Source organism: Mesoplodon bidens (genome assembly GCF_964165515.1).
Source record: "Mesoplodon bidens genome assembly, chromosome: 4".
NCBI lineage: Eukaryota > Metazoa > Chordata > Mammalia > Artiodactyla > Ziphiidae > Mesoplodon > Mesoplodon bidens.
Window position 1 is genome coordinate 940479 of NC_138160.1, and position 25538 is coordinate 966016.

Here is a 25538-nt window from a genome sequence, read left to right on the forward strand (position 1 = left end):
AATAGGCCGGCGGGGAAGGACCAGGGTGGGGAGCAGGCCTCCGAGGCCGGGTTACCCTGGCCATTATCTGCCTGGTCCAAAGGGCCCCTGAGCCCTGCACTCACTAGAGCCTCAGAGGTGGGGAGAAGGCCGCAGTTCCCCAGACCTGACGGAGGTGGCCTCGTCCTCAGGAGGGCTGGGGACCCTGGGATCATGGCTGAGGTGTGCCCCTCATCCCTGTATCTCCCCCTGTCGGTGAGCAGTTGTGCGAGGGGCGGGGGCAGGGTGTGTGCACAGGGGCAGCTCCCATCTGGAAGGTGCTAGGTGCACCCAGCACCACCTGTGCTGCTTCTCCGGGGTAGGCGCCTGAGGGGCTGTCCAGGTGGAGCCGGGGCCTGCCTGTGAGTGGCTGCTGCTCGCCCCAGGCTGCTGCAGCGCAGAAAGTCAGGCCCGGTTGTCCTGCCTCCCTACGTTCAGAATGAGTGGGAAGTTTCCATTTTCCTGAGAATTCTCAGGTTTCTAGGGTCAACAATTGCAGGGAGAGCTGGCCCCTGCTTCCTCCTCCCGGCTGAAGCCCCGCTGGGCACGGAGGCGGCTCACGAGCTCTGGGGATGGCCCAGGCCAGCAGGACGGGAGACCTTTCGGGCTATGGGCTCTGCAGGCAGGGCATGGAAACAGGAGTCTTCGCTGGACGCAGCTGGGAAGGATCGTGCCTCTTGGAAAGTGAGCTGTGTGGCCGAGTGTCCAGGACGGAGGTTTGGCTGCCAGCCAGCCAGCCCACCTTGGGGACTCCAGCCGGGTGTCCTTACATCAGGTCCGCCCCAGCTGGGTTTTACTTGCATCTTAACTGATAGCTCAGCTAGATACAAGTGTTTACACTCGCAGGTGAACACAAACCCCATCCTCTGTGTTCAGATGAGCTAGTCACGATGGTAGGATGCTTACATGAGCCCCCGCCCACTCTTGCCCCTGTTTACCTTCCAACAGCCGCAGGAAGGTCCTCACACTCCGTCTCACGTCACACTTTGGATAGAGGTTAGTTGGTAAAATGATGCATTGACAAGTCACACATGTCGGTACTGATCTTGTGTAGAAAAACAGCCGGGAAAAGGCTCTTTTGTTCAACATTTGTGAACGAATAAGCATCAGAACCAGTGAGCAGCTGTCCCTGATCAGATGCTTCTCACTTGGTCCAGGGTGGAGGCTGAGGCCACAGAGAACTGGCTTCTGGGCAGTGCCTTGCGTGTGACCACGGTGGGTTCCTGCCATCTGGCCGGGGAATGGTCGTCCGAGTTGGAGCTCGATTGTCGGAGGTTTGTGAGGATGTGTGAGTGTAAGGGTGTGTGAGAGTGTGAACGGGGGGGGTGTGTGAGTTCAGTGGTGTCTGGAGCCGTGGTCGTGTGGGTCTGCCTTCGGGCTCCCAGAGGCTCCCTGCCTCCCGTTTGGAGGGCCTGGTGCAGAAGCAACCCAGGGCTGGGCTCGGGTCTGACACTGAATCTCAGTCTGGTCGCACCCAGCTGGCTGATGTTTCCTCGTGGGTGAAGTGACCGTGCTGGCGTTCACCCCAGGGTGGAGAGGTGGTGACATGAGAGCTCACACAGTTCCTGGAGTGCGTGGCCAGCGCCACAGCCGCTCTGGTTCTGGGGCCTGGACAGCTCCGCTCTCTGGGGGAAGGTGGGAGATTGCCCCTTCTCCTCCTGCCCCGCCCCCTCCCAGCCGAGGGAGAGTAGGGAATCAGAGTAGGGAACGTCCAAGATGCTCCAGGCCCAGCTGCCCAGCTGTCCGCGGGACCGACGTGGGCCTGTCCTTGGGTCTCCGTCTCTGTCACCAGCCTTCTCCCTGGGATGGACTGACCGACTCTGGCTCAAGGCTGAGGGGCCTGGAAGCCTCCCTGGAATGTTCTAGAAAGCTGTAGAGGCCTTGAGACTGGGCTGCCCGGCCTGAAGTGACCGCAGCAGGAGGAAGCAGCAGTGTTTGGCGTGTGGGCTGTGCCCTGGCTGACAAGCCGCTTTTCTCGTGGTGGGGGGGGGGCGCGGACAGCGACAGAAGCCTTTTGTTTGCTTCCGTTTACTTCTGAGAACCTGGATATTTGCTTAGTTTCTAGCCTCCTGGCTGCACCAGCTCCACTCAGGGGACACCTGGTCGGTGACCACATGCTGGCCCTCGGGTGTGCCCGAGTCCCTCCACGGTCTTGCAGGAAGTGAGATGATGGCAATATATCACCTGGAGCTGTGGGCAGTCACTTGGCAATCCAGACTCAAAATATCGCTGAGTGTTTGCCGGTCTCCGTAAATGGCACAGCCCCACAGGCCTGGTGCAGCAGGCTTGAAGCCCCGCCCCACTCAGGAGAGACTCAGGCACCCTGATGCCCCCCCCGCCAGCCCCTGCGCACACCCCGTACGTCTCCCCTACACCCTCTGCCATACTTCCCTTGTCTACACCACTGCCCCTCACCCCTGACCCTACAAGCCCACCTACACCCCCCTATGCCACCACCCAGGCTGTGACATGCCAGGGGATGTTGCCAACAGGCCAGTCAAATCTGGGGTGAGGGGCAGTAGGGGCACCCTCTGGGGTGACCCGGGAGGGAGGGGGCACCCCCAGGGCTCGAGCTGGCTGGGGCAGATCCAGACCGTAGGGAAGTCTTCCCTAAAGGTGCTCCACAAAGGGCCCAGGGAGCCGGACACGCCGTGAACCCCTCGGTCAGCTGATGAGTCTCAAGGCCAGAACCCAGACTTCATCACCTGGAAATTGAGGATGGGGTTAGAGCAGGACCCGCTGCCGCTGAGTCACCTGACCGTGGCGGGGGAGCACTGCGACCCCACGTGAGGAGCCCTCGCGCAGAACCTGGGGCGCCCGCAGCCCAGGACGCAGGCGAATCTGGGGGTGGGGAGGGTCCCCAGGTGGGGCAGGTGCCCAGGTGAGGCGAGGTCTCCAAGGGCGGCGAGTCCCCAGGTAAGCCCTGGGGCGGGTACCGACTTCCCCTAACGCTTCCTCGCGGCAGCTTCGTCCACTTCCTCACACCCCGCACCCCGCAGAGGTCCTTGGCCCCTCCCCACCCCCTCGGCCTCGATCCGCCCCCCCGCCCCCGCCCCCGCGGTCCCATCCTGGATCCTGGCCCCGCGCCTCGGCCGTCGGCAGCCACAGCGCGCAGGCGCGGACAGGTGTGCGCTGTTTGAAAGAATGGCGCCGGCGGGGCGGCTGGTTCTGTGTGAAGAGAAGATCCGGGGAAAGACCGGGCTGGCGCCTCACCGCGGCCTGGGTGCGCGGCGGGCGGCGGGCGGCGGGCGGCGCTGGCCGGGGGCGCGAGCCTCCCGCCGAGGTGTCGGCGGACCGGTCGGGCCAGAGGTGCCGAAACGCGACCGCGGTTCCCGAACGGTCGCAGGCCTGGCGGGGCGAGGGTGAGGGGTGGGCTGCGGGGCAGGCCGGGAGCGGGTGGGGAGCCCGGCGCAGCGGTGGGGCGTGAGGGGGCAGGCCTGGGGGGGCCCGAAGTGGGGGAGGGTGGGGGAGGGGCTGGGGTTCCGAGCCGAGTCCCCGGAGAGGTGGGGGCCAAGCTCCCCCCCGCAGACTGCCCGCGGGGCGCTCTTCTGAGCCGGGTTTGCTGAGCCCTTGCGCCAGTGCTTTTCGCCTTGACTGATAAGGTCACTTGGGCTTTCTTTCCCCGTTAATAAGGTGCGTTAGGCTGATTTTCTGAAAAAGCTTGGAGCGCCTTCGTGTCTGGAGGAGGAGCGTGCCCTCCTTTTGTAGGACTCCAGGGTGTCCCGGACCCTGCTCTTCCTGTGCTGGGCATCTGTGGGCCCATGTCCTGAGGGATACGGGTCGCTAGTTTTCTGTTTTCCTGTTTTTGTCTAGTTTTGTCATCCACGTAATGCCCAACTCATGAAATAGTTGGTAAATGGCCCTGTCTTCTGTTTTCCGGAAGAGAGTGTGTGAAATTGGTGTCGATTCTTCTTCGTTTGATGGAGTTTTCCAGTGAAACCTTATGGGCCTGGAAATTTCTGTATTTGAAGCTTTTAAATGACAAATTCAGCTTCTCTAGTCATTAGAGAACTGTTTGTATCATCACCTTCATCTTAGGTGAGTTATAGTTGTCTGGGGTTTTGCGAAACTGGTTCATTTCATCTAAGTTGTTAAATTTATGTGTGTAGAGTTTGTGGTATTTCCTTATTAGCCTATTAATGTCTCTGGGGTCTGTAGTGATACCCTTCTTCCGGTCCATGTTTTTGGTCATCTCTGTCTTCTCTGTCTTGGTCTTTCTGGAGGTTTATGAATTTCATTAATCTTTTCAATGAGCCAACTTTTGTTTTTTCTCCATTGGTTTTCTGGTTTCAAATTTCATTGATTCGGGGCTTCCCTGGTGGTGCAGTGGTTGAGAGTCCGCCTGCCGATGCAGGGGACACGGGTTCGTGCCCCGGTCCGGGAAGATCCCACATGCCGCGGAGCGGCTGGGCCCGTGAGCCATGGCCGCTGAGCCTGCGCATCCGGAGCCTGTGCTCCACAACGGGAGAGTCCACAACAGTGAGAGGCCCACGTACCGCAAAAAACAAAAACAAAAACAAATTTCATTGATTCTGTATTCTGTATAATTTTCTTCTTTCTGCTGCTTTGCATTTATTTTGCTCTTCTTTTTCTTGATTCTTGAGATGAAAGTTTAGATTTCTGATTTGAGACCTTTTTAAATATAATATAAACATTTTAGTGCTATAAGTTTCCCCCTAAGCACAACTTTAGCTGAATCCACAAGTTTTGTTATGTTGTATTTTCATTTTCATTTAGTTCACTGTGTTTGTTTATTTCCCTTGACTTCCTCTTTGACCTATGGATTGTTCAGAAGTGTGTTCTTTTCATTTTTGTGTGATTGGAGGTTTTCCTAGTTTGTTTGGTATTTTTTTCTTTTTGTTATTGATTCTGGTGTGATTCCATTATGGTCAGAATACATACTCTGTATGATCTTAATTGTTTTAAATTTGAAGTTTGTTTTATGGCCCAAGATCTGGTCTATAATGTTCCAAGTGCACTTGGAAAGAATGTGTACTCTGTCATTGCCTGGAGTGTTATATAAATGTCAGTTTGATCTTGTTGACTTGTGACGTTGTTCAATTCTTTTATATCCTTGCTGATTTTCTGTCTAGTGATTCTCTTAATTACCAGAAGAGGGGTATTGAGACCCCTGACTCTAATTGTGGATGTGTCTATTTCTCTTTTCACTTAAAAATCCTAAATATGTATGCACCAAAGCTGTGCTATTTGGTGCATACATATTTAGCATTTTTATGTCTTCTTGTTGAGGTGACCCTTGTAGCATATGTAGTATTATTCCTCCTTATCCCTGATAATTTTCTACAGTGAGATATCCACTTTATCTGATATTAGTGTAGTCACTCCAGCTTTCTTTGGTTTGGTGTTTGCAGGGTATGTCTTTACCCATCTATGTGCTATTTTATCTTTAAACCTACCTATATCATAATATTTGAAATGAGTTTCTTGTAGACAGTGTATACTGTATATCATTTTTAGTCTACGGTGCCAGTCTCTATCTTTTATAGTGTATTTAGACCATTTACATTTAATGTGTTAATACAGCAGAGCTTAAGTGAGCCATTTATTTTTTTTCTGTTTGTTCCCTTTGTTTTTTCTTCTTTTGTTTCCAGTTTCCTGCCTTCCTGTGGTTTACTTGAGTATTTTTTAGTATTCCATTTTGATTTATCTATTATATTTCTGAGCATATCTCTTTGTATAGCTTTTTTAGTGGTTGCTCTACAAATTACAGTATGCAGTATGTGATTTAACACAGTCTACTTGTGTGAACGGTTTACCACGTCAGGTGAATATAGAAATTTTACCACCATTTAGGTTTCATTATCTTCCCACTTTATAATTTAGTTGTCTAGACCTTTCCCCTGCATACCTGAGAACCACAGTAATGATATGACTTTTTCTTTTTATAGTCATCCAACAGTTTAAATAGCTTAGGAGGAAACGTTGACCCACATGTTCACCTGTTTCATTATTCTTTCTTCATTCCTGATGTCCCAGGTTTCCTTCTTTTATCTTTCCTTAATGTTTGAAGATCTTTCTTTAGCAGTTATCTTAGGGAGGTGTGCTGGTGACAGATTCTCTTAGTGTTTCTTCATTTGAGAATATCTATATTTCACCTTTAGTCCTGAAGGCTGTTTTTGGTGGATATAGATTTCTGAGTTTAAAGTTCTTTTCTTTCAGCAATGGAAAAATGTGAGAGCACTTCCTTTGTTTCAGCACCATGGTTTCTGAGGAGTAACTCCCTGCCATGGGAGTTGTTTCTCCTTCTGGGTAATGCCTCTCTCTCTGGTTGCTCTCAAGATTCTTTCATTGTCTTTAGTGTTCAGAAGTTTGATTCTGATGTGTCAGTTTTTGCCTTTATTCTGTTTGGGGTTTTCTCAACTTCTTGAACATGTAGGTTTATGTGTTTTGCCAAATTTGGGAAGTTTTCAGCCATTATTTCTTTAACTTAAAATTTTTTATTTTTAGCCATACTGTTTTTCTTTTCTTCTTGAAACTCTGATTGGATCTCCACTGGGACCCCAATGACATGAATGTTAGATTGCTTTTTCTTCTTCCACAGGCCCCTGAGGCTCTGTTCAGTTTTTTAAAGTCTGTTTTCTTTCTGGTGGTCAGATAGGACAATTTTGTTCAGTTTATCTTTGCATTTTCTCTCTTTGAATTTTTTTCCTCTGTCATCTCCATTCTGTTATTGAGCTGCTCCCATGGTTTTTTGTTTCTTTCAGTTATTGTATTTTTCATTTCTGAAATTTCTGTTTGTTTCTTCTTTACATCTTCTGTTTCTTTGCCAAGCATCCCTATTTTCTTATTTGTTTCAATCATGTTCATAATTGCTCATTGAAATATTTGTATGTCAGTTACTTTAAAATCCTTGTTAGATAATTCTAATTTCTGTCATCTCATTATTGGTATCTATTGATTGTTTTCTCTCATTCAGATTGAGATTTTCCTAGTTCTTGATCATTTTTGATTGGTCATTTTGATTGGGACTCTGCTTCCTATTTAAATCTCGTTACTCAGTACTGGCACTGCCTGGGTGCTGCCTTGTTGCTGAGGTGGTGGCCAGGCCCCTGTCACACACATAGCATCTGCAGATGCCTCGTTACAGCCAGTCCAGGGCAGTAGTCATGTCCACTCACACTGTCCTGGTGCTGGCCACTGTGCAAGGCCAGGTGTACGAGGTACATTTTTTTTTTTCTTGGCGTTGGGCTGGAGTGGGGCTGAGGTTGTCAGGAGTCTGTCCTGCAAGGCCACCCCTCCTGGTCCTTTGACCACGGACAGCAGGCTTACCCGTATCTTTTGGTAGGTGTCCATGGGTGTTTCTGGGTGGCCAGCTTCTCTTGCACTCAGATTGGGATGTACAGGAGACAGAACAAAACCAACCCTCAGTGCTTGACCCTTTTCTTCAGGTCCCTAGACAGTCCCCATGCTTCAGAGTCAACACGCCTCAGAGTTGCTTTCCGTGTTCTTGTCCAGGGTTTTTAGGTCTAATAAATGGGGAGGAATAGGGTGAAATGTGTCTCCTCTGTCTTGTCTGGAACTAGAAGCCCAAAAACCAGTTTCATATGTAATCAAGATGTGTTTTAAAACAAAAGTTCCTGGGAAGATACTGGTGCATCCAGACACAGTGTCTTTTTCATTACAGAAGCTTACTTTTGTAGTGATGTTTGTCTAACGGCTGCTTACTGGGTGTGCCACGTAGAGGTGTTTGGTGCACCTTGTGTGCAGCTGGCCCTCACCTGTAACAGCACGGGTGGTCAGGTCAGCCACCGAGTGGGTTTCAGATTGCGATCCCTGCACAGAGGCCCACAGGCAATGGGGCTGAGCAGTCAGGTGTGGAAGTGGGAACCCCCTTAGGAGGGTTTCCTGGTGAGAGGGTTTTGGAGAGAGAATAAATTATTGCAATAATTTATTTTCGATAAAATAATAAAGTTAAAATCTCTTAGTTTTCTACTCTTAGCTGAACTTCGGTCATTATCTATCCCTGGAACTTACCAAGAAAAGATTACTCACCTAGGAAATTCTTTGATGAATTTAACAGGTCTAAAATCCCTAGATCTCTCACGAAACTCCTTGGTTAGTCTAGAGGTAAGTTTTAGGTTTGTTTCTTGAAAGAAAATTTATTGCTGTCAATAGCAGTGGGTAGTACATTTATGGTAAAAAAGGCAGTCTGTTTTATGACTATGCTTATAATACTTGTAAGCCATACACTTAACGGTGATTGTAAGTCTTGTGCTGATTTTCTTCTGTTTGCTGTGAGCTGGATTTCTTAGGCATCACATTATGTCTTCGAACTACTTTAACAAGTCATAGACCTCTGATGAAGATGGTTGTATCTGTAAAGGAAATAAGGCCCGAAAGACGAATGTGTTTATGCCAGTCACCCTTCATCCTTTATCAGCTGTCGTTTTCTTCATCCACACTGAGCTTCACATCTGTTTAAGTCTGACTCTTGGCAGCCTCGGGCCCTCGCATGGCTTGCGTGCCTGACACGGCAGGCGCTGGGCGGGCGCTGGTCCTCGTGAGGGAGTAGGAAGTCACCCAGGCGGTGGCGGGTGGGACCGCCCTGCGGACACTGCGGGGCTTCGTGCGGGGAGAAAGGCCGGCCGTCAGTGCCCCTGACTGCGGGGAGGAGCCGCTCAGAGTCCGTGCGGGTGCCGGTCGGTCCGGGCTGCACCAGCGCTGGCTCATCCCTCAGCCCCATCCTCTCGGCTGTGAAACGGGAGCAGCGGCTCTTCCGCGGACAGGGCTGCGTGCGGAGGGCGCGAAGCGTGTGCGGGGGGCTCAGCTCGGCGGTGCTGCGGCCTCGCGGGCGTCGGCTGGCCTCTCCCCGCGGTCGGCCCGCGCGGCCGCCTCACCGTGGGTGCGCAGCACGCCTTCCCCCCTTGCTCTCCCGGTGATGGCGCGTGTGCGTTTCGAGCGCGTCTGTGAGGTTGGGGGCTGGTTCGTGCTCATGGCTGTCTTGCCGTGTTTGTCCTGGCAGGGCATCGAGTACTTGGCGGCGCTGGAGCGTCTCAGCGTCCACCACAACCGCATCTCCTCGCTGGCGGAGGTCTTTAACGGAGCGCGCGGAAGTGGACGGCCGGCTGAACCCCGTGGTGGAGAGCCTCTTCGTGGTGTGCATGCTCCCGCGGCTCCGGCAGCTGGGTAGGCCGGCCGCGCTCCTGGCCTCGCGTGGTGCTGCCCGAGGGGTGTCTCGTGTTCTTGGGGTGATGGCGCTGTTGACCCTTCTGGAAAGGGAAGCTGATTTCCTCCTCTCACAGGAGAGCTGCCTGGAAGGTGGCAGGGAGCCCCTTCCTTGCGGCCACAGGTGGCTGCTGGGCCACGGGCACAGGCATGGGCTGGCTCTGCTTTCTAGCTGTTCCTGGTGCCCTGTTTCCTGGCATGGTCTCCTGGGCATCGTCTCAGGCTCAGCTGGACAGCTGGGTTCAACCCGGTTTTACGTCCACCTGGGAGGACACGGGCTAGAAGTTCATTGTGCCACGCCCTCCCCAGGTGACAGACACGAGAGAGTGTGAGGTCCTGTTGGCAGGTGCAGTTACCACCTTGGCTCAGTGGCCTGTAGCCTTAAAAGAACCGGATCTCTCAGGCTCGCAGGCCGAGCGACCTGGGTGCCCACCAGCAATGCCCAGTCAGGAGGGTTGTGCTTGGGGAAGCCGCAGCATCTTCCCATCCACTGTCTCGGCTCTCAGGAGCCACTGTGCTGTGAGCAGTGTGGCCAGGGCACTGCTAATGCCACCCCCGCCCGTCCCCATGTCGCACTTCCCGGGGAGAGAGCTGGCGCTTGAGCCCGAGGGCATGCCGGCCGTGGAAGCCCCGGGGAAGGAGGGGCTTAGATCTCGGGCCTGGGTCCTCCTGTGTGAAGTACTGATTAGTGGTGCAGCGGTGTCTGACTGGAGGAGGGTGGTCCTTCCATGCCCCCAGTGATCATGGCGTGTTCTCCGTCCTGAGGGCCCTTGACTGCCTGGGGAGGCTGGGGGGCTTTCAGGGCGTCTCCACCTCCCAGGCACTGAGCTATCCAAACCAAAATGAGACCCACATCATGGCAGCATCTGTCAGGTAAATGCTTGGCACTCTGGTGGGCAGACCATGGCTCTTATCCTTTCAGGGTCTACCAGGGCCTGTAGACACCCCACCGGCGGCACCTCTCAGCTGCACAAAGCTTGTCTCATGAATACCCCAGCTGCACGCGTGCGTTGGCTTACCTCCTGGACCCCGGTCCTGGCGGGCCGTGAGCTCTGGGGAGCCTGGCCGCACCCTTAGGCTGTGCCTGCCTGGGCCTAGGGGCACCGACCCCCAGAGGCACGCTGTTTAGTTTCAAACCTACTTAGAATTTCAACATTTAATGTTAATTTTTAGATATTTGGGAGGATTAAGTGCTTGTGTTCTAACTTTTATTTGACTCTTAAGTATCCTATAAACAATTGCATTGGACTCTTTTTCAGAAGCATGACAACCCTTACGGAAAGTTTTTGCAGTCTTCAGTCTTAAATCATTTGTTTCCGTTTGTGATGAAAGTTGTAAATTCAGTCTTAGACTGCTCCTATAGAGAAGGGGTTGTGAGAGCCTTCCCACACGTGAAAGGTGCTTTCAAACGTGAGGCGGGAGCATAACTGGAGTCAGTCAGTGCGGGAGTGGGGGACCCTCGGAAGGCCCTGTCTCGCAGCAGGGTGCCGCCAGAGTGATCTGGGGGCACCCTGGGCCGGGGTCTGGGAGAGGGCCGCAGTGAGGAGAGCATGTGGTCTGGGGGAGAAGGTGGGTTTGCATCTGATTTTAGTCATATTGAGTTTGAATTTAGAGTGGAACCGTCCAGAGAAGGATGCTCAGAGTAAGGGACGTGGAACTGACGCAGAAGCAAAGTTCAGGCTGGGCAAGTAGAGTCATGTGTTGTCGGCACGAAGGCAGCGTCCAGGCCGTGAGACGGGAGGCCCCAGGCTGGTGTGTGGTGGATGGCGTCCCTGAGAGGACAGAGGGGCTGCTGGGGGCGTCCCACGTGCGGGCCGGGGCTGCTGTGCGGTGGCCACACCTGTGGAAGTGGGTAATGGGCACCTCCTCGTTCCCTCGTTTCTCACTGAGCTGGTGCACCTCCCGGGGTGCCGTGGGCTCTGTGCTCCCTAGGAGCTCTGTGGCAGCCATCCCGAGGGCCGAGCTCCGGCGTTGGGGAGGGGAGCCCCCCTCAGGTGCTTCTGAGGAGGTGCGGTTGTGGACGAGTGGGGTCTTCTTGGGCCCAGGGCACACGTGGGGACACTTTAATCTTGGCTCTGTCTCCTGTTCTGGTCCCGAGGACCTGAGGATGTAAACCCTGGGCGCCAGCACATGGCCAGGGCGCCTTCTCTCCAGCGTGTTCAGGCTCCTCACCCATGGGCACTTGCTGGGGGTGCTCAGTGTGGTTTGGGAGCCTCGCCCAGCACCCAGGATGTGCGTTAAGAGGAGATGAGAAGGAAGAGCCCGCGTGAGAACTTGCGTGTGTGTTTCCTTTCCTGCCTCCGGGGCATCTGAGGTGCAAGCCTGGTGCGAGCGGCCGGCCCTCTGGGAGTCAGTGCTCAGCATTGCTGGGAAACCAGATGTAGCCCCCGGAGCCCAGCCTTGCTTTCCTGGGTCTGCCCAGTGATCTGGGGGATGCCGTGGTGGGGTCAGCCCTAAGGGGAGGGAAGGTCCCCAGAACAAGGGATGGCAGTCCTGATCACACGCCATGTGTGGCTGGCGGGCGAGGGGGCACCTTTAGTCCTGCGGGGAGGCCGGCAGGCACACAGCGGGGTTTGGTGTGGGCCCTGCCACCTGCCTCGTGGTCTGCTAGTTCCCCTGCGGCATCTCCTCCCCAGATGACCGCCCTGTGAGGGCGAGCGAGCGGAAAGCATCCCGGCTGCATTGTGCTTCGGAGGAATCGCTGGACGCAAAGCAGAGCTTCCCAGCTGTTTTCAGAGTCGAAAGGTATGGACAGGAGTGGTATTAACTAAAGTGCTGATTGCCACCTAGAGGACAGACATCCAGGGGAGCGCGGGGAGAAGCGCTGCTTACCAGCTGGGGATCGAGGAGACTGGGGGACAGCCTCTCTTCCTGTCGTCCACATTTTCTATATGGTATTTTTAAAAATATTGACAATGTGTATTAAAGCAATGGATGTAAAATACGTGGCACAGTCCTTTCTCTCTACTCCTGGCCCGCTCCTCAGAGGCAGCCTCTTGCCCTTCTGTAATTGTTTCTGCTTCCAGGTTCTGTTTCCGTTGCTTTCTGATCTCTACACAGTGCAGACTCTGCTATTTCTGGACGTGAGCACGTGGCGCAGATCTGACGGCTGCCGGAGCCTCCTCTTCCCCACCCTGGCGGTGCTAGTGCTCGGGCTCTGCTCGTTTCCGCCCGCGTTCTCTTTCGGTGCCCTGTGCCAGGGCTCCCGCTCTGCTTTGGCTGGGCTGTGGGAGCCTGTGCCCGGCTTCTCACCACCTCCCAGCTCCTGCCAGCTGCATCTTTATGTCTAACTTTAGATTGTTGGGGTGGGTAGTGTTTAAATGTGTTCTGAAAGCATATGGTCTTCATGTGTGTGGTTGATTCTAAAGGGTAGAAGTCAGTCAGTGGTGTTTACCTTGCTCGTGATGTACAAGGATTATATACTCCTTCTTGTACACCATTTTGATTTGTTTGAGGCTTTTAACAGTTTTCTTTCTCTTGCATTGTATTATGCCTTAGCTCATCTGTAAATTTCTCTAATGTAGAGGTCGGCCGACTTTTTTTTGTAAAGGGCTGGAGAGAATATTTTCAGCTCTGTGGACCATATGATCTGTGCTTCAATTTCTAAACCCTGCCTTTGTAGTATGAAAGCAGCTATAGGCGATACATAAACTAATGATTGTGTTCCAATAAAACTTTATTTACAAACACAGGCAGTGGGTCAGATTTGACCTGTGGGCCATACTTTGCCAACTTCTGTTCTAAGATCAGTTTCAAATCTCTAGAAGCTCCTCTTCCCTCAGATGCCTCCCTTGGAGCTCCCCTCCCCTCACTTCCCTATTTCAAATCAGACTGATTGCTGGGTAGACAGATGCACGTGGTACCCTGCGGAATGGTCTGTGCATTGTGTACCCCAGATTCATATGCTGAAATCCTAACCCCCAGCATGATGGGTTTGGGAGATGGGGCCCATGAGAGGTGATGAGGTCCTGAAGGTGGAGCGCTCATGAATGGAATTAGTGTTCTCTTATGAAAGAGACCCCACAGAGCTTTCTGGCCCCTCCCACATTTGTGTGAGTTTTGTGAGTCACGTGGTGTCAGTCCTCTGACTTAGTCCTCCTTTAATATTGAGTTGCCAATTCTGGGTCTTTTTCTTTCCGTATAAATTTTAGAATTAGTTTGTCGATATCCACAAACTACCTTGCTGGGATTTTGATTGGGATTGCATTGAATTACAGATTGAGTTGGGAAGAAACTGACATCTTGACACTATTGAGTCTTCATATCCATGAACATGGAATATCTCTCCATTTATTCAGTTCTTCTTTGATTTCATTTATCAGAGGTTGGTGATTTTCCTGATATAGATGTTGTACCTATTTTGTTAGATTTATACCTTAGCATGTTGTTCTTTTGAGGCTAATTTAGGTTTTTAAATTTCAAATTCCAGTTATTCATTGCTGGTATTTGACTTGTGTACAGCTGATGGTGACAAAGTACCACAAACAGGGTGGCTTAAAATAACAGAAACTTACTGTCTTACAGTTCTTGGGCTACAAGTCTGAAATCAAGTTGTTGGCAGGGTTGCTTCCTTCTGGAGGCTTCTGGGAGAGAATCCATTCTATGACTCCAGCTCCTGGTACTTTGCTGGCAATCTTTGGTGTTCCCTGGCTTGTAGATGCCTCCGTCCAATCCTTTTCTTCATATGGCTGTCTTCTCTCTGTGTCTTTTCACAGAGCTCCGCATTGTGCATGCCTGTCCTGTGTCCAGATTTCCCCTTTTTATAAAGACACCAGTCGTATTGGTTAGGGCTCCCCATAATTTCCTCATTTTAACTCGCTTACTTCTGTAAAGACCCTATTTCCAAATAAGGTCGCATTCTGAAGTATGGGGTGTTGGGACTTTGGCATCTCTTTTTTAGGGGACACAATGTGACCCATACATCTTGAATTTTACAATCTTGCTGTAGTCACTTATTAGTTCCTGGAGTTTTTGTTTGTTTTTTGGTCGATTCTTTGAGATTTTCTACATAGATGGTTGGTATGTCATCTGTGAACAAAGATAGTTTTATATCTTCCTTCCCAACCTGTATACCTTTTATTTCCTTTTCTTGTCTTATTGTGTTAGCTTGGACTTCCGGTACAATGTTAAAAAGCAGTGGGTAGAGGGGACATCCTTGCCTTGTTCCTGATCTCAGCAGGATAGCAGCTGGTTTCTCACCACCAGGTGTGATGTTAGCTGTGGACTTTCATAGGTGTTCTTTATCAAGTCGAGGAGGTTCCCTTTGATTCCTAGTTTACTGACCACTTTTATCGTGAATGGGTATTGGATTTTGTCAAATGCTTTTTCTGCATCTATTGGTATGGTCATATGACTTTTCTTCTTGAGCCTGTTGATGTGATGGATTACATTGATTTTTTTCAAATATTGAACCAGCTATGCATACCTGGAATAAATCCCACTTGGCTGTGGTGTAGACTTCTTTTTATACATTGTTGGACTCAATTTGCTGATACTTTGTTGGGGATTTTTGCATCTGTGTTCATGGGAGATAACTGGTCTGTAGTTTCCTTTATTGTCTTTGCTGGTTCTGGTATTAAGATAATGCTGTCCTCATAGAATGAGTCAGGGTGTATTCCCTCTGTTTCTGCTTCTGTCTTATGGAAAAGATTGTAGAGAATTGGTATAATTTCTTCCTTAAATTCACCAATGAACCCATCTGGACCTGGTGTTTTAGGAGGCTATCAATTATTGATTCAAGTCTGTAATAAATACCAGTCTGTTCAGATTATCCATTTTTCCTGGTGTCGGTTTTGGTAGATTGTGTCTTTCCAGGAACCATTCCATTTCATCTAGGTTATCACATTTGTGGGCATAGAGTGTCATAGTGTTCCTCTGTTATCTTCTTGTAGTCCACGGAACAGTTCCTGCTGTGCTCCTTCTTTTAATTCTGATATTAGTAATTTGCATCTTTTTTTCCTTAGGTAACCTGGTGGCGTAGAGGTTTTTCCATTTTGTTGATCTTTTTAAAGAACTAGCTTTTGGATTGGTTGATTTTTTTTTCCCATTTTCAGTTTCATTGATTTTTGCTCTAATTTTTATTATTTCTTTTCTTCCTCCTGCTTTGGATTTAATTTGTTATTTTCTTAGTTTCCTAAGCTAGAAGCTTAGATTATTGATTTCGGAGCTTACTGCGTTCTAATATATACATTCAGCATTACAAATTTCCTTCTACGCATTGCTTTCACTGCATCCCACAAATTTTGATAAGATGTATTTTCTTTTTAACTTAGTTCAAAATATTTTTATTTTGAAATATTTTAGTTCAAAATACTTCTTCTGAGATTTCTTTGACTCATGTTATTTGGAAATACGTTGTTTAATCTCCAAGTTTTTTGAGATTTCCCAGTTATCTTTCTGTTATTTATTTTATTACTAGTTTAATTCCACTGTGTCCTAAGAACAAATATCCTATGATTTGTTTTCTTTTAAATATGTAAAAGTGTGTTTTATGGCCCAGAATGACTCTATCTTGGTGAATGTTCCATGTGAGCTTGGGGGGAATGTGTATCCTGTTGTTTGGATGAGGTGGATGTCACTACATCCAGGTGACGGGTGGTGCTGAGTTCAGCTGTGTCCTTAGTGACTTTCTGACTGCTGGATGTACCCCTTTCCAAAGGAGAGGTGTTGAAGTGGATCCATCCATTTCTCCTTGAGTTCTATCAGTTTTTGCACCATGTAGTCTGATGCTGTCTTATTAGGCGCAGACACGTCAGAGGCTGTTATGTCTTCTTGGAGAACTGGCCAGTTGTCCTCACGTCATGCCCCTCTTTATCCCAGATCACTCTCCCTGCTCTGAAGTCAGCTCTGTCTGAAAGTAATGTAGCTACTTCTGCTTGCTTTGATTGGTGTCAGCATGGTCTATTTTCCTCTATCCATTTACTTTTAATCTATGTGTCTTTATACTTAAAGTGGTTTCTTTAGGTAACATGTAGTTGGGCCTTTTATTTTGATCCACGCTGACAGTCTCTGCCTTCCACTTGGTACATTTAGACCATTGATGTTTAAAGTGGTCATTGATACAGTTGGATTAATAGCCGCCGTGTTCGCTGTTTCTACTTGGTGCCCTTGTTCTCTGTTCCTATTTTTGTCTTCTGATCTGTTCCTTCCTTTTGTGATTTTAAATGATCATTTTATGATTCCATTTTCTTTCCTTAGCCTATCAGTTATACTTTTATTTTCACTTTTAGAGGTTGCTCTGGAGTACACAGGACAGGCAGACCTCGTTTTTTTTGTGCTTTGCTTTATTGTGATTTGCGGATATTGTGTTTTTACAGGTTGCAGCTTTGTGGCAACCCTGCATCAAGCAAATCTATTGGTGCTGTTCTTCCAATGGTATTTGCTCACTTCATGTCTCTGTCACATTTTGGTAATTCTTGCAATATTTCACACTTTTTCATCTTTTTATGTTGTGGTGATCTGTGATCTCTGATGTTGCTAGTATGACTTGCTGAAGGCTCAGATGATGGTTAGCATTTTTTAGCAATAAAACATTTTTAAATTAAGGTATGTACATTGTTTTTTAACATAATGCTATTGCTCACTTAATAGACTACAGTACAGTGTAAACATAACTTTTAGATGCACTGGGAAACCAAGAAAATGGTGTGACTTGCTTTATTGCAATATTTGCTTTATTGTGGTCGTCTAGAACTGAACCCTCAATATCTTCAAGGTCTGCCTATGTACATTTACAAGTAATCCAAGACCACTTTCAGACACTATACTACTTCCCAGATCATGCAAGTACCTTATAATAACAAAATATTCCTAATTCCTCCCTCCTGTCCCTTGTATCATTGCTGTCGTTCATTTCATTTATACCCAAACTATAACCCTGCCTGTAATACATGAACATAATGTATTGAGTACATTGTTGCTATTATTCCAAACAAACTGTTGCCTGTTAGATTATAAGAAAAATAGAAGTTTTTATTCTGCCTTCACTTATTCCTTCTCTGATTTGAGTTTCTGACCTGTGTCATTCTCTTTCTCTCTGAAGAACTTCTTTTAATGTTTCTTACCAGGCAGGTCTACTGGCAACAAATTCTCTCAGTTTTTGTTTGTCTGAGAAAGTCTTTATTCCTCCTTCACTTTTGAAGGATAATTTTGCAGGGTACACAATTCTAGGTTGGTAGTTTTTTTGTCTCCATACTGAGTATTTCACTCTATTTTTGCTTGCATGGTTTTCCCCTCTGGCCTATTTCAAGATTTTTTTCTTTGTCTTAGGTTTTCTCCAGTAGAATATATTCCTCGCTGTAATTTTTTTGGCATTTACTCTGCCACTGTTCTCTGAGCTTCCTGGTTCTGTGATTTGGTGTCTGACATTAATTTAAGGAAATTTTAAGTCATCTTCAAATATTTTTTTGGTTCCCCTCTCTCTTCTCCTTCTGGTATTCTCAAATGTGTATGTTACACCTTTTGTAGTTGTCCCACGATTCTTGGGTATTCTATTCTGTTTTTTTTCAGTCTTCTTTAATCTTCGCTTTTCAGTTCTGGAGGTTTCTATTGATATATTCTCAAGTTGCGAGATCCTTTCCTCAGCCATGCCCAGTCTAGAGCTCATCAGAGGTGTTCTTTTCTGTTACAGTGTTTTTGACTCTAACACTTCTGTTTGCTTCTTTCTTAGAATTTCCATCTCTCTGTTTACATTCCCATCTGTTCTTTCATGTTGTCTCTTTTTTCCATTAGATCTTTTAGCATTATTACTCATAGTTGTTTTAAATCGGAGTCTGATTTCATCCAGCATTTCTGCCATATCTGAGTCTAGCTCTAATGCTTGCTGTTTTTCAATGTTGTTTTGGCTATTTGGAGTCCCTTGAGATTCCAGACACATTTTAGGATGGGTTTTTCTGTTTCTGCAAAAAATGTCATCGGGATTTTGATAGGATTGCACTGATTCTGTAGATTGCTTTGGGTAGTATTGACATTTTAACAGTGTTAAGTCTTCCAATCAGTGAACATGGGATGTGTTTCCATTTATTTATCTCGTCTTTAATTTCTTTCAGCAGTGTTTTGCAGTTTACCTGTCCTTGATTATCTGAAGACTAAGTTTCCACAGAGTTTAGGTGATCTGGTGCAGTGTCCTATTATCCAGAGGTGGCAGTGGATACCCAGAGAGGCTGCATGTGTCCACTGTCAGGTTTCTGTGGTCAGACCCCGAAGGAGAACCAAGTCCCCTTCTTTCTGCAGGGATCTGGAACACTTTCAATATGAGAAAATAAGGAATATCATTCATTGATCTCTCAAAGTATGATAAGGTGTCATAAAATCAATATTCATAGTATGTGATTGAGTTCTATTTTGAAGAGTGATTTCTTAAGCTGCCTTTGTTGGAAATGAGGTATGTACCTCTGTATGGAGGGACATCCTATTCTAAAACCTCACATTTCAGTTGGTAGGGAAATGTTTTCACTTAATGTGAAAATAGAAATTCAGAACACCACATCCTTGAACTTGCTTTTTTGTTTGTTTGTTTTTTGTTTTTTGGCCGCGCTATGTGGCATGGGGGAATCTAGTTCCCTGACCAGGGATTGAACCCTCGCCCCCTGCATTGCATTGGGAGCACGGAGTCTTTGCCACTCATCCCCAGGGAAGTCCTCCTTGGACTTTCTTGATCACACGTATGGCACAGTGGACGTGCTAGGAGATCCTAGCACAGGGGAGCTTCTTGGGACTTCTGTCCTTGAATGAATCCTGGTGTGGTGACCAGCCGTCCTGGCCGAGTCCGCTCCAACTTCACTGTGGTAGAGACACCAGCTCCTCCTCCTCGGAGACCTTGTGGCCGTGCTCGCGGTGTAGGCATCTCCCTCCCGGGGTCTGTACGGGCTGGAGTGCTCTGTGGGCTGCAGCACCAGCACTGGGTTTGCTTTTCTTTGCAGACCGCGTCACTCCGGAGCCAAGTGTACTGACCCCTCAGCCAAGAAGGGCTTTTGGTCATGGACGCGGATGATGAGGTGGTCCTGAACCTCATTGCCAAGTGTGAGTGGGGCTTGAGCAGCCCTCCTGGGAGCGTGAGTTCCAGCCAGCGGGAGCAAGAGGCCAGCTTCCAGAGCTCCCCAGGTAGGCTGCTGCTCCACGGAGAGGGCCAGCGCGTGCAGCCTTTTTGGGAGGTTGATGCCTGCTGGCTTCAGAGTCCACAGTGGCCTTCCTTAGAGAACTTACCTTTAAATGTAGAATCTTCATGAAATCTTGTGCACTTGTAAAAATCAGTAATTTGGATCATGGAATTACAGAAGGAGAAGTCGGTGTATTTGAGGTGGAGGTAGTCATGTTGCAGGGCTGTTTATATCAGGTCCCTCCTCAGCTCAGTTACAGGGATAGGGAAGAAGTGAGATGTCTAAGCAGACAAGGAGGAAGCGTCCTCTGCTGGAGGGAGGGAGGCCCCGCCGGCCACGAGGGGACTCCCGGCTCCAGCTGCGCGTTGGTGAGGACGTGGGGCTTGATGAGGCCGTGCACGTGAACTTCATGCCCTTTGCTGGGGCTCTTCCGCCACGACTTGTGTGTGAGCTTCAGCTCCATTGCTGCTGCTTCTGAGTTGTGGGTTCCTGAGAGCTTTCCATGAAGACGCAGCAGGCTGGGGCTTCCCTGCTGCAGGACCACCTCTGCCTTGGCGTCCCCGCCAGCTCCTGGGACTGTCAGTCTCTCTAACGCTGGCTCCCGTCCTGGGTGTGTGGTGGTATCTCTTGTTGGTTTTAATTAGCATTTCCTGAAAACAAGTCACAACAGTCTCTTCATGGGCTCACATCTTCTTCTGTGGCCTTTCTGTTCCTGTCTGTTCCCCTCCCCTTTTCTTTTCTTGGTGTTGAGGCATAAGACTTCTTCATGGTGTTTGAACACAAGCCCTTTCTCAGATATAGTACTGTAAGTTTCTGCCCACCCTGTGGCTTGCCTTTTGTTTTCTAAACAGTGCTTCCAAGAGCAGTGTTATTTCAGTGAAATCCAGTTCATCATGTTTTCCTTCATGGCCGTGCTTTTCCGTGTGCTGCCCCTGCTTGTGGAGGTTCCTCCCATGGACTGGCCCATGTGCTGGGGGTCAGTGCTTAGGTCTGAGAGCTGCTCTTTTGAGTGAGTTTCTGGGTGTGGTATGAGATAGTGGGTCAGGTTGCCCGCCTGTCCCCCCACGTATGTCCAGTTGTGCCGTGCCATTTGCTGAGAAGACTGTCTTTTTCTTCATTCAGTAACCTTGGCGCCCTTGTTAATTCAGTGGGCTGGAGTCTCTGGGTTCTGTTGACCGTTGTGTCTGTCTTGATTTCTCGGCTGAACAGTTTCTCCTGAGTGCGGCTGGGTCACCCTCCCCTGGGGCGCTGTGGGCGGTGACCACTGCAGGTTCCCACCAGGGTGGGCTGGTGTGTGTTGTCCGCTCAGCCTTTTTTTCCCATTTACCCCATGAAGGAGTATACTTGACAGATACGGTACACTGTTGGAAGCCTGAAATAAAGCTTTTAAAATGCTTTTTAATGCAGCAGAGTCGCGGCATCTATTGAGTCCTGAGTCAGCACAGCACCAATGCGGGGACTCTCTGAGGAAGGGCCCCAAGAAGCGGAGGAGCAGCTCCCGCGGGGGCTGGGTGGGGCCGAGGATGCAGGACCAGCGCCCCCCGCAGCACGTTGCCCCTCGTCCAGGTGACCCCAGCCTCACTGTTTGCTCCTGCTCCTCTCCCCTTCATTGTGTGTGTGTGCGTAACTCTCTGAGGTGTCTTAGGAAAGAATCTTCTTTATAAATGGAAGTTGACCTTTGTAGAACATCTGTGGTTTAGGTTCTTGCTCTGTGAGTACACACTCTCATTCACACAGTTTCTTCTGGATACATACATGGGCCCAGGTTATGACAGTGGCTACTGTTACAGTTTAAAAAATGAAAGACGAGGGAAATTAAATAAGTTAATTGAGAGTGTTGTTTGCACGAATATGGAAAAGGCGTCAGAAACCTCCCAGTGTGAGCGAACCTAGCCCCTGCCTGAGGCTTGTGCAGGTGAGCGCGTGGGGACTTTGGCGGGTCATGGTGGTGGCTGCCCAGTGCCCCGTGGCCACTGCAGAGCAGGCCATGGCATTGAGACACCAGCCGCATTTACTCCGTGTCCTGAGACCTCATGCGTGTGTTCCTACACACACAACTACACATGTATGTGTGCGTGGGGATGCGTGGATGCGTCTTCGGGTCCCGGATCCTGTCCGGTGCACGTGGTGTATCTTAGCACGTGGTGTATCTTAGTCGTGTCTCAGACGCCTGTGAGCTGGAAGTATTTCTGGGTCCTCCCGTCGTCTGTGTCCTGGAGGGTTTTGAAGCATTCAGATTGTGCTTCTGTGGGCCGGCCCCCAGTCCCAGTGTGGCTTGCTCTGCTGGCCCCTGGTGGCCAGGTTCAGCTGTGCTGTGTGGGTGTGGGCTCGTGTGGAGGCCCTGGACTGGAGGTGGGGGACGGAAGAGCACAGGTTGCAGGTCAAGGTGAGGGAGCACGGTGCCACATGGGTGGGGGGGGGCAGGTCCCCGGGCTGGGGGCAGGGGACGGCATGGAGTGGCCAGTGGGCATCTGAGTTGTGGGGGGCGGGCAGTGGGTCCGTCTGAGTGGATATGGCAGACCAGTCCCGGCAAGGGGCAGAGGTGTCCTGCTGGTGCTGGTTGTGTGAACTTGGTGATGTATGGTCATGGACAGGGAACTGGGGGGGAGGGCTGTCCGGGTGGTCTCTGGCTCGGGCCGCCAGATGACAGTGGTGTCCGTCCGCTCAGGTCACGAGCACTCGTGGCCCTAGTTTGCCGGGGATGCCCTGGGTGTGGCTCTGTTCACGGAGCCCTGAGAGGAGGCCTGGCCAGAGGGCAGCCTTGTGGGGCAGATTTGAGCCCAGGTGCCTGCAGAGTCCACGTGCAGGAGGGTCCAGGGCTCAGGCTGAGGGGCCTCAAGAGGAGAGCCTGCCCTGGGAGGAGGGCCCTGGGCTGTGGGGTGCCGGGCCCCGAGGTGCCCGGGAAGTGGCTCAGCGGCTGGGGAGGGAGGGTCTTAGATCCGACGTGTCGACAGTGTCTCCCGTAGGGACAAGTTGTTAAATCCACTGTAACTTCCAGATCTTAAGTTGTTACCCACTTGACTCATCTTTGTTATATATAGTTTTGGTGAGAGGACATACAGTAATCAGTCGATTCATTTGTTAAAGTTACTACTTCAGTTTTGTTACTCTTTGGTGGATTTTCCATATTTGCATGTGCACGTGCATCCGTACACAGGCACATGCATGCCTGCACAGATGCTCACACGCACACACACGCATGCATGTGCACACAGCTGGGTAAACTGCAGTGCCGGTCCCTGAGCCCAGGGCGCCTGCTCTGTTGCAGACCCCAAGGACATGGAGGACTCAGGCCCTTCTTCTCAGAAGACAAGTTTATTGACGCAAAAGGGGTGAAATCCCTTGCCTGCTCCGGAAAAGCACAGGAAGCGAAGGGTGCGTGGCGGGAGGCTCCAGGCACCTGCGGACCAGGAGTGTCTGAGCTGCCTGGAGGAGGGCCTGAGCAGGAGGGGCGGCTCGGAGGGCCGGAGCCAGGAGCCCTGTTCCCGCTCGGTGGCCTGGGAGCCCGAGCAGCAGAGGCCGCCCAGCGTGCGTGAGGTGAGCCAGGTGTGCAGGCCGCGGGCCGCCGACCTGTCAGGCCGGTCTTCCACCCTCAGCGCTAACACGGCCCCGAGGTGAGCGCGGCTCTTAGGTGAACTGCTCCACAGCACTGTCACCGCCAGGTTCTGTGAGAAGCGCGCTCCGGGCTCCACGCCTCTCCCCGTGGTGCGAGGGCCTTGAGGTGGAAGTGTCATCCCGGGGGCGCTGGCTTACGCAGCCTCCTCGTCCCGCCGGCTGGAGCCACCCTCGGGAGCGGGGGTCCCGGGCGTGCGTCCCTTGGTTCTCCGAAGGACACGTCCTCGTTCGGGAGTGCACGTTCTCGAGACCCCAGGGTCACCCAGAGCGGTTGTGGACGATGCTTTGTCGCCCTTGTCACTGGCCCAGTTGGAGATGGAGACATTCTCAAAGTCTGGGACACGAGTGAAGACCATCCAGCAGACAGTGGGTGGGTGGCTTGCCCTCCGAGCTCGCGGGGCAGGGGGCTGGCCCTGCCACGTCACTCCCAGGAGGGCGGGGCGGGGAGAGCATCCCAGCACAGAAGGGGTGCAGGTGCCCTGACAGGGGCTGCGGCCCGGGGAGGCCGGGGGGTGGGGCTGGAAGGGGGCGTCCCACGAGGTTGGTGAGGGGAGCGCCTGGCCCCCTGTGGTTGGTCCTGACGCTGGGCTCATCGTAGGTGGTGGGTGGCTTCCAGCCGCAGGCCGCGGGGCCGAGCTCTGCTTTCACGGCTGGTCTGGCCCCTGTCTGTTTGCCTCTTCAGTCTCTCACTGGATTGAGTGAAGGAGGGAAAATGAGGATTTGCTTGAGTTGGGAATGTGCTTGGGCCTTCCCTGTCCCCAGATGGATGTCACCCCGGGCGGAGCCTCGCTTGACAGACTGGCACTTGCTGTGGGGTTGGGACTTTGCAGGAGGGGTGCTGCCTGCGGTGTCCCCTCCTCTGAGTACTCTGACCCTGTGGTGATCGTCCTCTTGGAGAGGGCACGACCCTTCTGCCTGGTGGAAGACAGAAGCCTGACCACACCGGGGACTTCGGCTCCATCACCCACGCCTGAGGCTGAGGGTCCGGGTGCAGCTTCTGACGGAGGTACTTGTGCTGATGCTCACAGGTGCTCTCAGCCTCAGCCCTTCGGGGGCAGCAGCTGGCGTCAGTGTTCCCACGCCGACTGGTCCCCGGAGACGGCTGCCCTGCCCTTGGTGTGACCTCGGGCAGAGCAGTGTCCCCTCTGCGGGCATGTGTTTCCCGGTGCTCCTGGGGCTCCCGTGGGTGGGCAGTGATGCCAAGAGTGCGGGGCTGTCCCGGCTCAAGTGGCCCAGGTCGCTCCCACACTCCCTTCAGGGTCTTGCTGGCTGTTCCAGACGGTCTTAAGGAGAAAAGCCCTTTATTTGTGTAACAGTGGGGAGCGCTGGGCTGTGAAGGGCGCGGGGCCTTGTCCCCAGCTCTGGCACTGCTGGCATTTACTCCCGAAATCCCCGGACCCAGGAATTGTTCCCTAGACACTCAGAAAGTGGGCAGGAGCCGTCCCCCTTTCTGCAGTAATCCCTTAAAATTGGTAAAAACAATTTCTAAACGGAAGAAAAGAGCGTTGCCGTGAATGCCAGTGACTCTGCGGTCCTGGCGTGGTTGGGCCCGGGGTGGAGCCATGGTGGTTCTGCTCGGCAGCCTTGTGCCTGCGCCGTCCCGGCCAGCCCTCCCTCTAGTCCTGTGTGGGCTGCGCTGCACTTAGGGCCTCCTGGGCTCCAGTGGCCGTTCAGGCCGAGACTAGTCTCCTCCCTCCCAGAATCGCTGGGGCTGGTTCAGGAGGGCCCAGGACAGCTGTCCCTGGGAACCGACTGGTCTCCTGACTGTTACACTAAGGTGACAGTTTCGCCGTTCCTCCCGGTGTGAGATGTTGTCCCCGCCCCACAGATGTGGACACACGTGCAGGGGGTGGGGAGGTGAATCCCATGTGCCCCCCCGGCAGGTTTGTGGTATGTGAACCGCTCATCGTGCTTGTTGGTGGTGGGATGAGGCATTAGTGTGACGCTCACGCCTAGTGCTGCATCATACCCACTGGTTTCAGACACGGAAAAAGCCATGGTCGTGGTTTGTGTCCGTGCAGGTGTGTCCCAAATTGCACTTGGCCGTGCCGCCCGGGAAGAAGGCCACCCTGGAGGTGGCGCCCCTCGACCTGGTGGACAGGCACTGGAGTGGCTGCAGCCCCCTGCACAGCAATGAGGTGTTCCTCGGTGAGCTGGCGCAGGGCTCCGCGGGCAGGTGCTTGTGCCCCACTGCTGGGCGCTGGTCCCCGTGTCTCGCTGGACCGCCTCACCGGCGTCACTGCCTCACTGCGCTGTGGGGACTGATGGTCCTGTTCACAGCATCTGTGTTCTCGGGAGGTGGCAGACAGGGAGGACTCCACGCGGCCTGTGGCTGTCGTTTCCCACCTGCTGGCGCTCCAGGCTTCCTGGAGGCGTGTCCTCAGCCAGTGGTGTTGGCTTCGCTCTTCCTGGCTGTTTGCTTCTCCTGCTCTGTTTTCATGTGCGGATTTGGAGAGACTAAGATGCTGCTGCTGTCTTCCCCGAATCCTCTGAGCATTTGACTGAATGCAGGGCCCCGGATTTGCTGACCTCTCGGTGGAAATGACTTGAGGCCCAGGAAGACGGCCCCTCCCCAGAGAGGACTTGGGTTTTCTTCTGCCTGGTGCCGGGGTACAGGGGCAC

At 51.5% G+C, this 25538-nt stretch overlaps 1 protein-coding gene across 1 annotated transcript in view; it reads left to right on the plus strand.

The window, feature by feature from the left end:
* Nucleotides 1-3162: 3162 nt before the first annotated feature.
* Nucleotides 3163-25538, plus strand: part of CEP72 (centrosomal protein 72) — a gene marked incomplete at both ends in the record, with an annotated part of 32441 nt that continues 10065 nt past the window's right edge. Inside the window, 14 exon segments of the mRNA XM_081231249.1 lie at nucleotides 3163-3241; nucleotides 7979-8106; nucleotides 9002-9078; nucleotides 9080-9165; nucleotides 11841-11949; nucleotides 19125-19170; nucleotides 19173-19305; nucleotides 20709-20884; nucleotides 21565-21687; nucleotides 22662-22915; nucleotides 23030-23286; nucleotides 23945-24121; nucleotides 24745-24806; nucleotides 24899-25064. Coding sequence (XP_081087375.1) covers nucleotides 3163-3241; nucleotides 7979-8106; nucleotides 9002-9078; nucleotides 9080-9165; nucleotides 11841-11949; nucleotides 19125-19170; nucleotides 19173-19305; nucleotides 20709-20884; nucleotides 21565-21687; nucleotides 22662-22915; nucleotides 23030-23286; nucleotides 23945-24121; nucleotides 24745-24806; nucleotides 24899-25064 — 1873 coding nt within the window.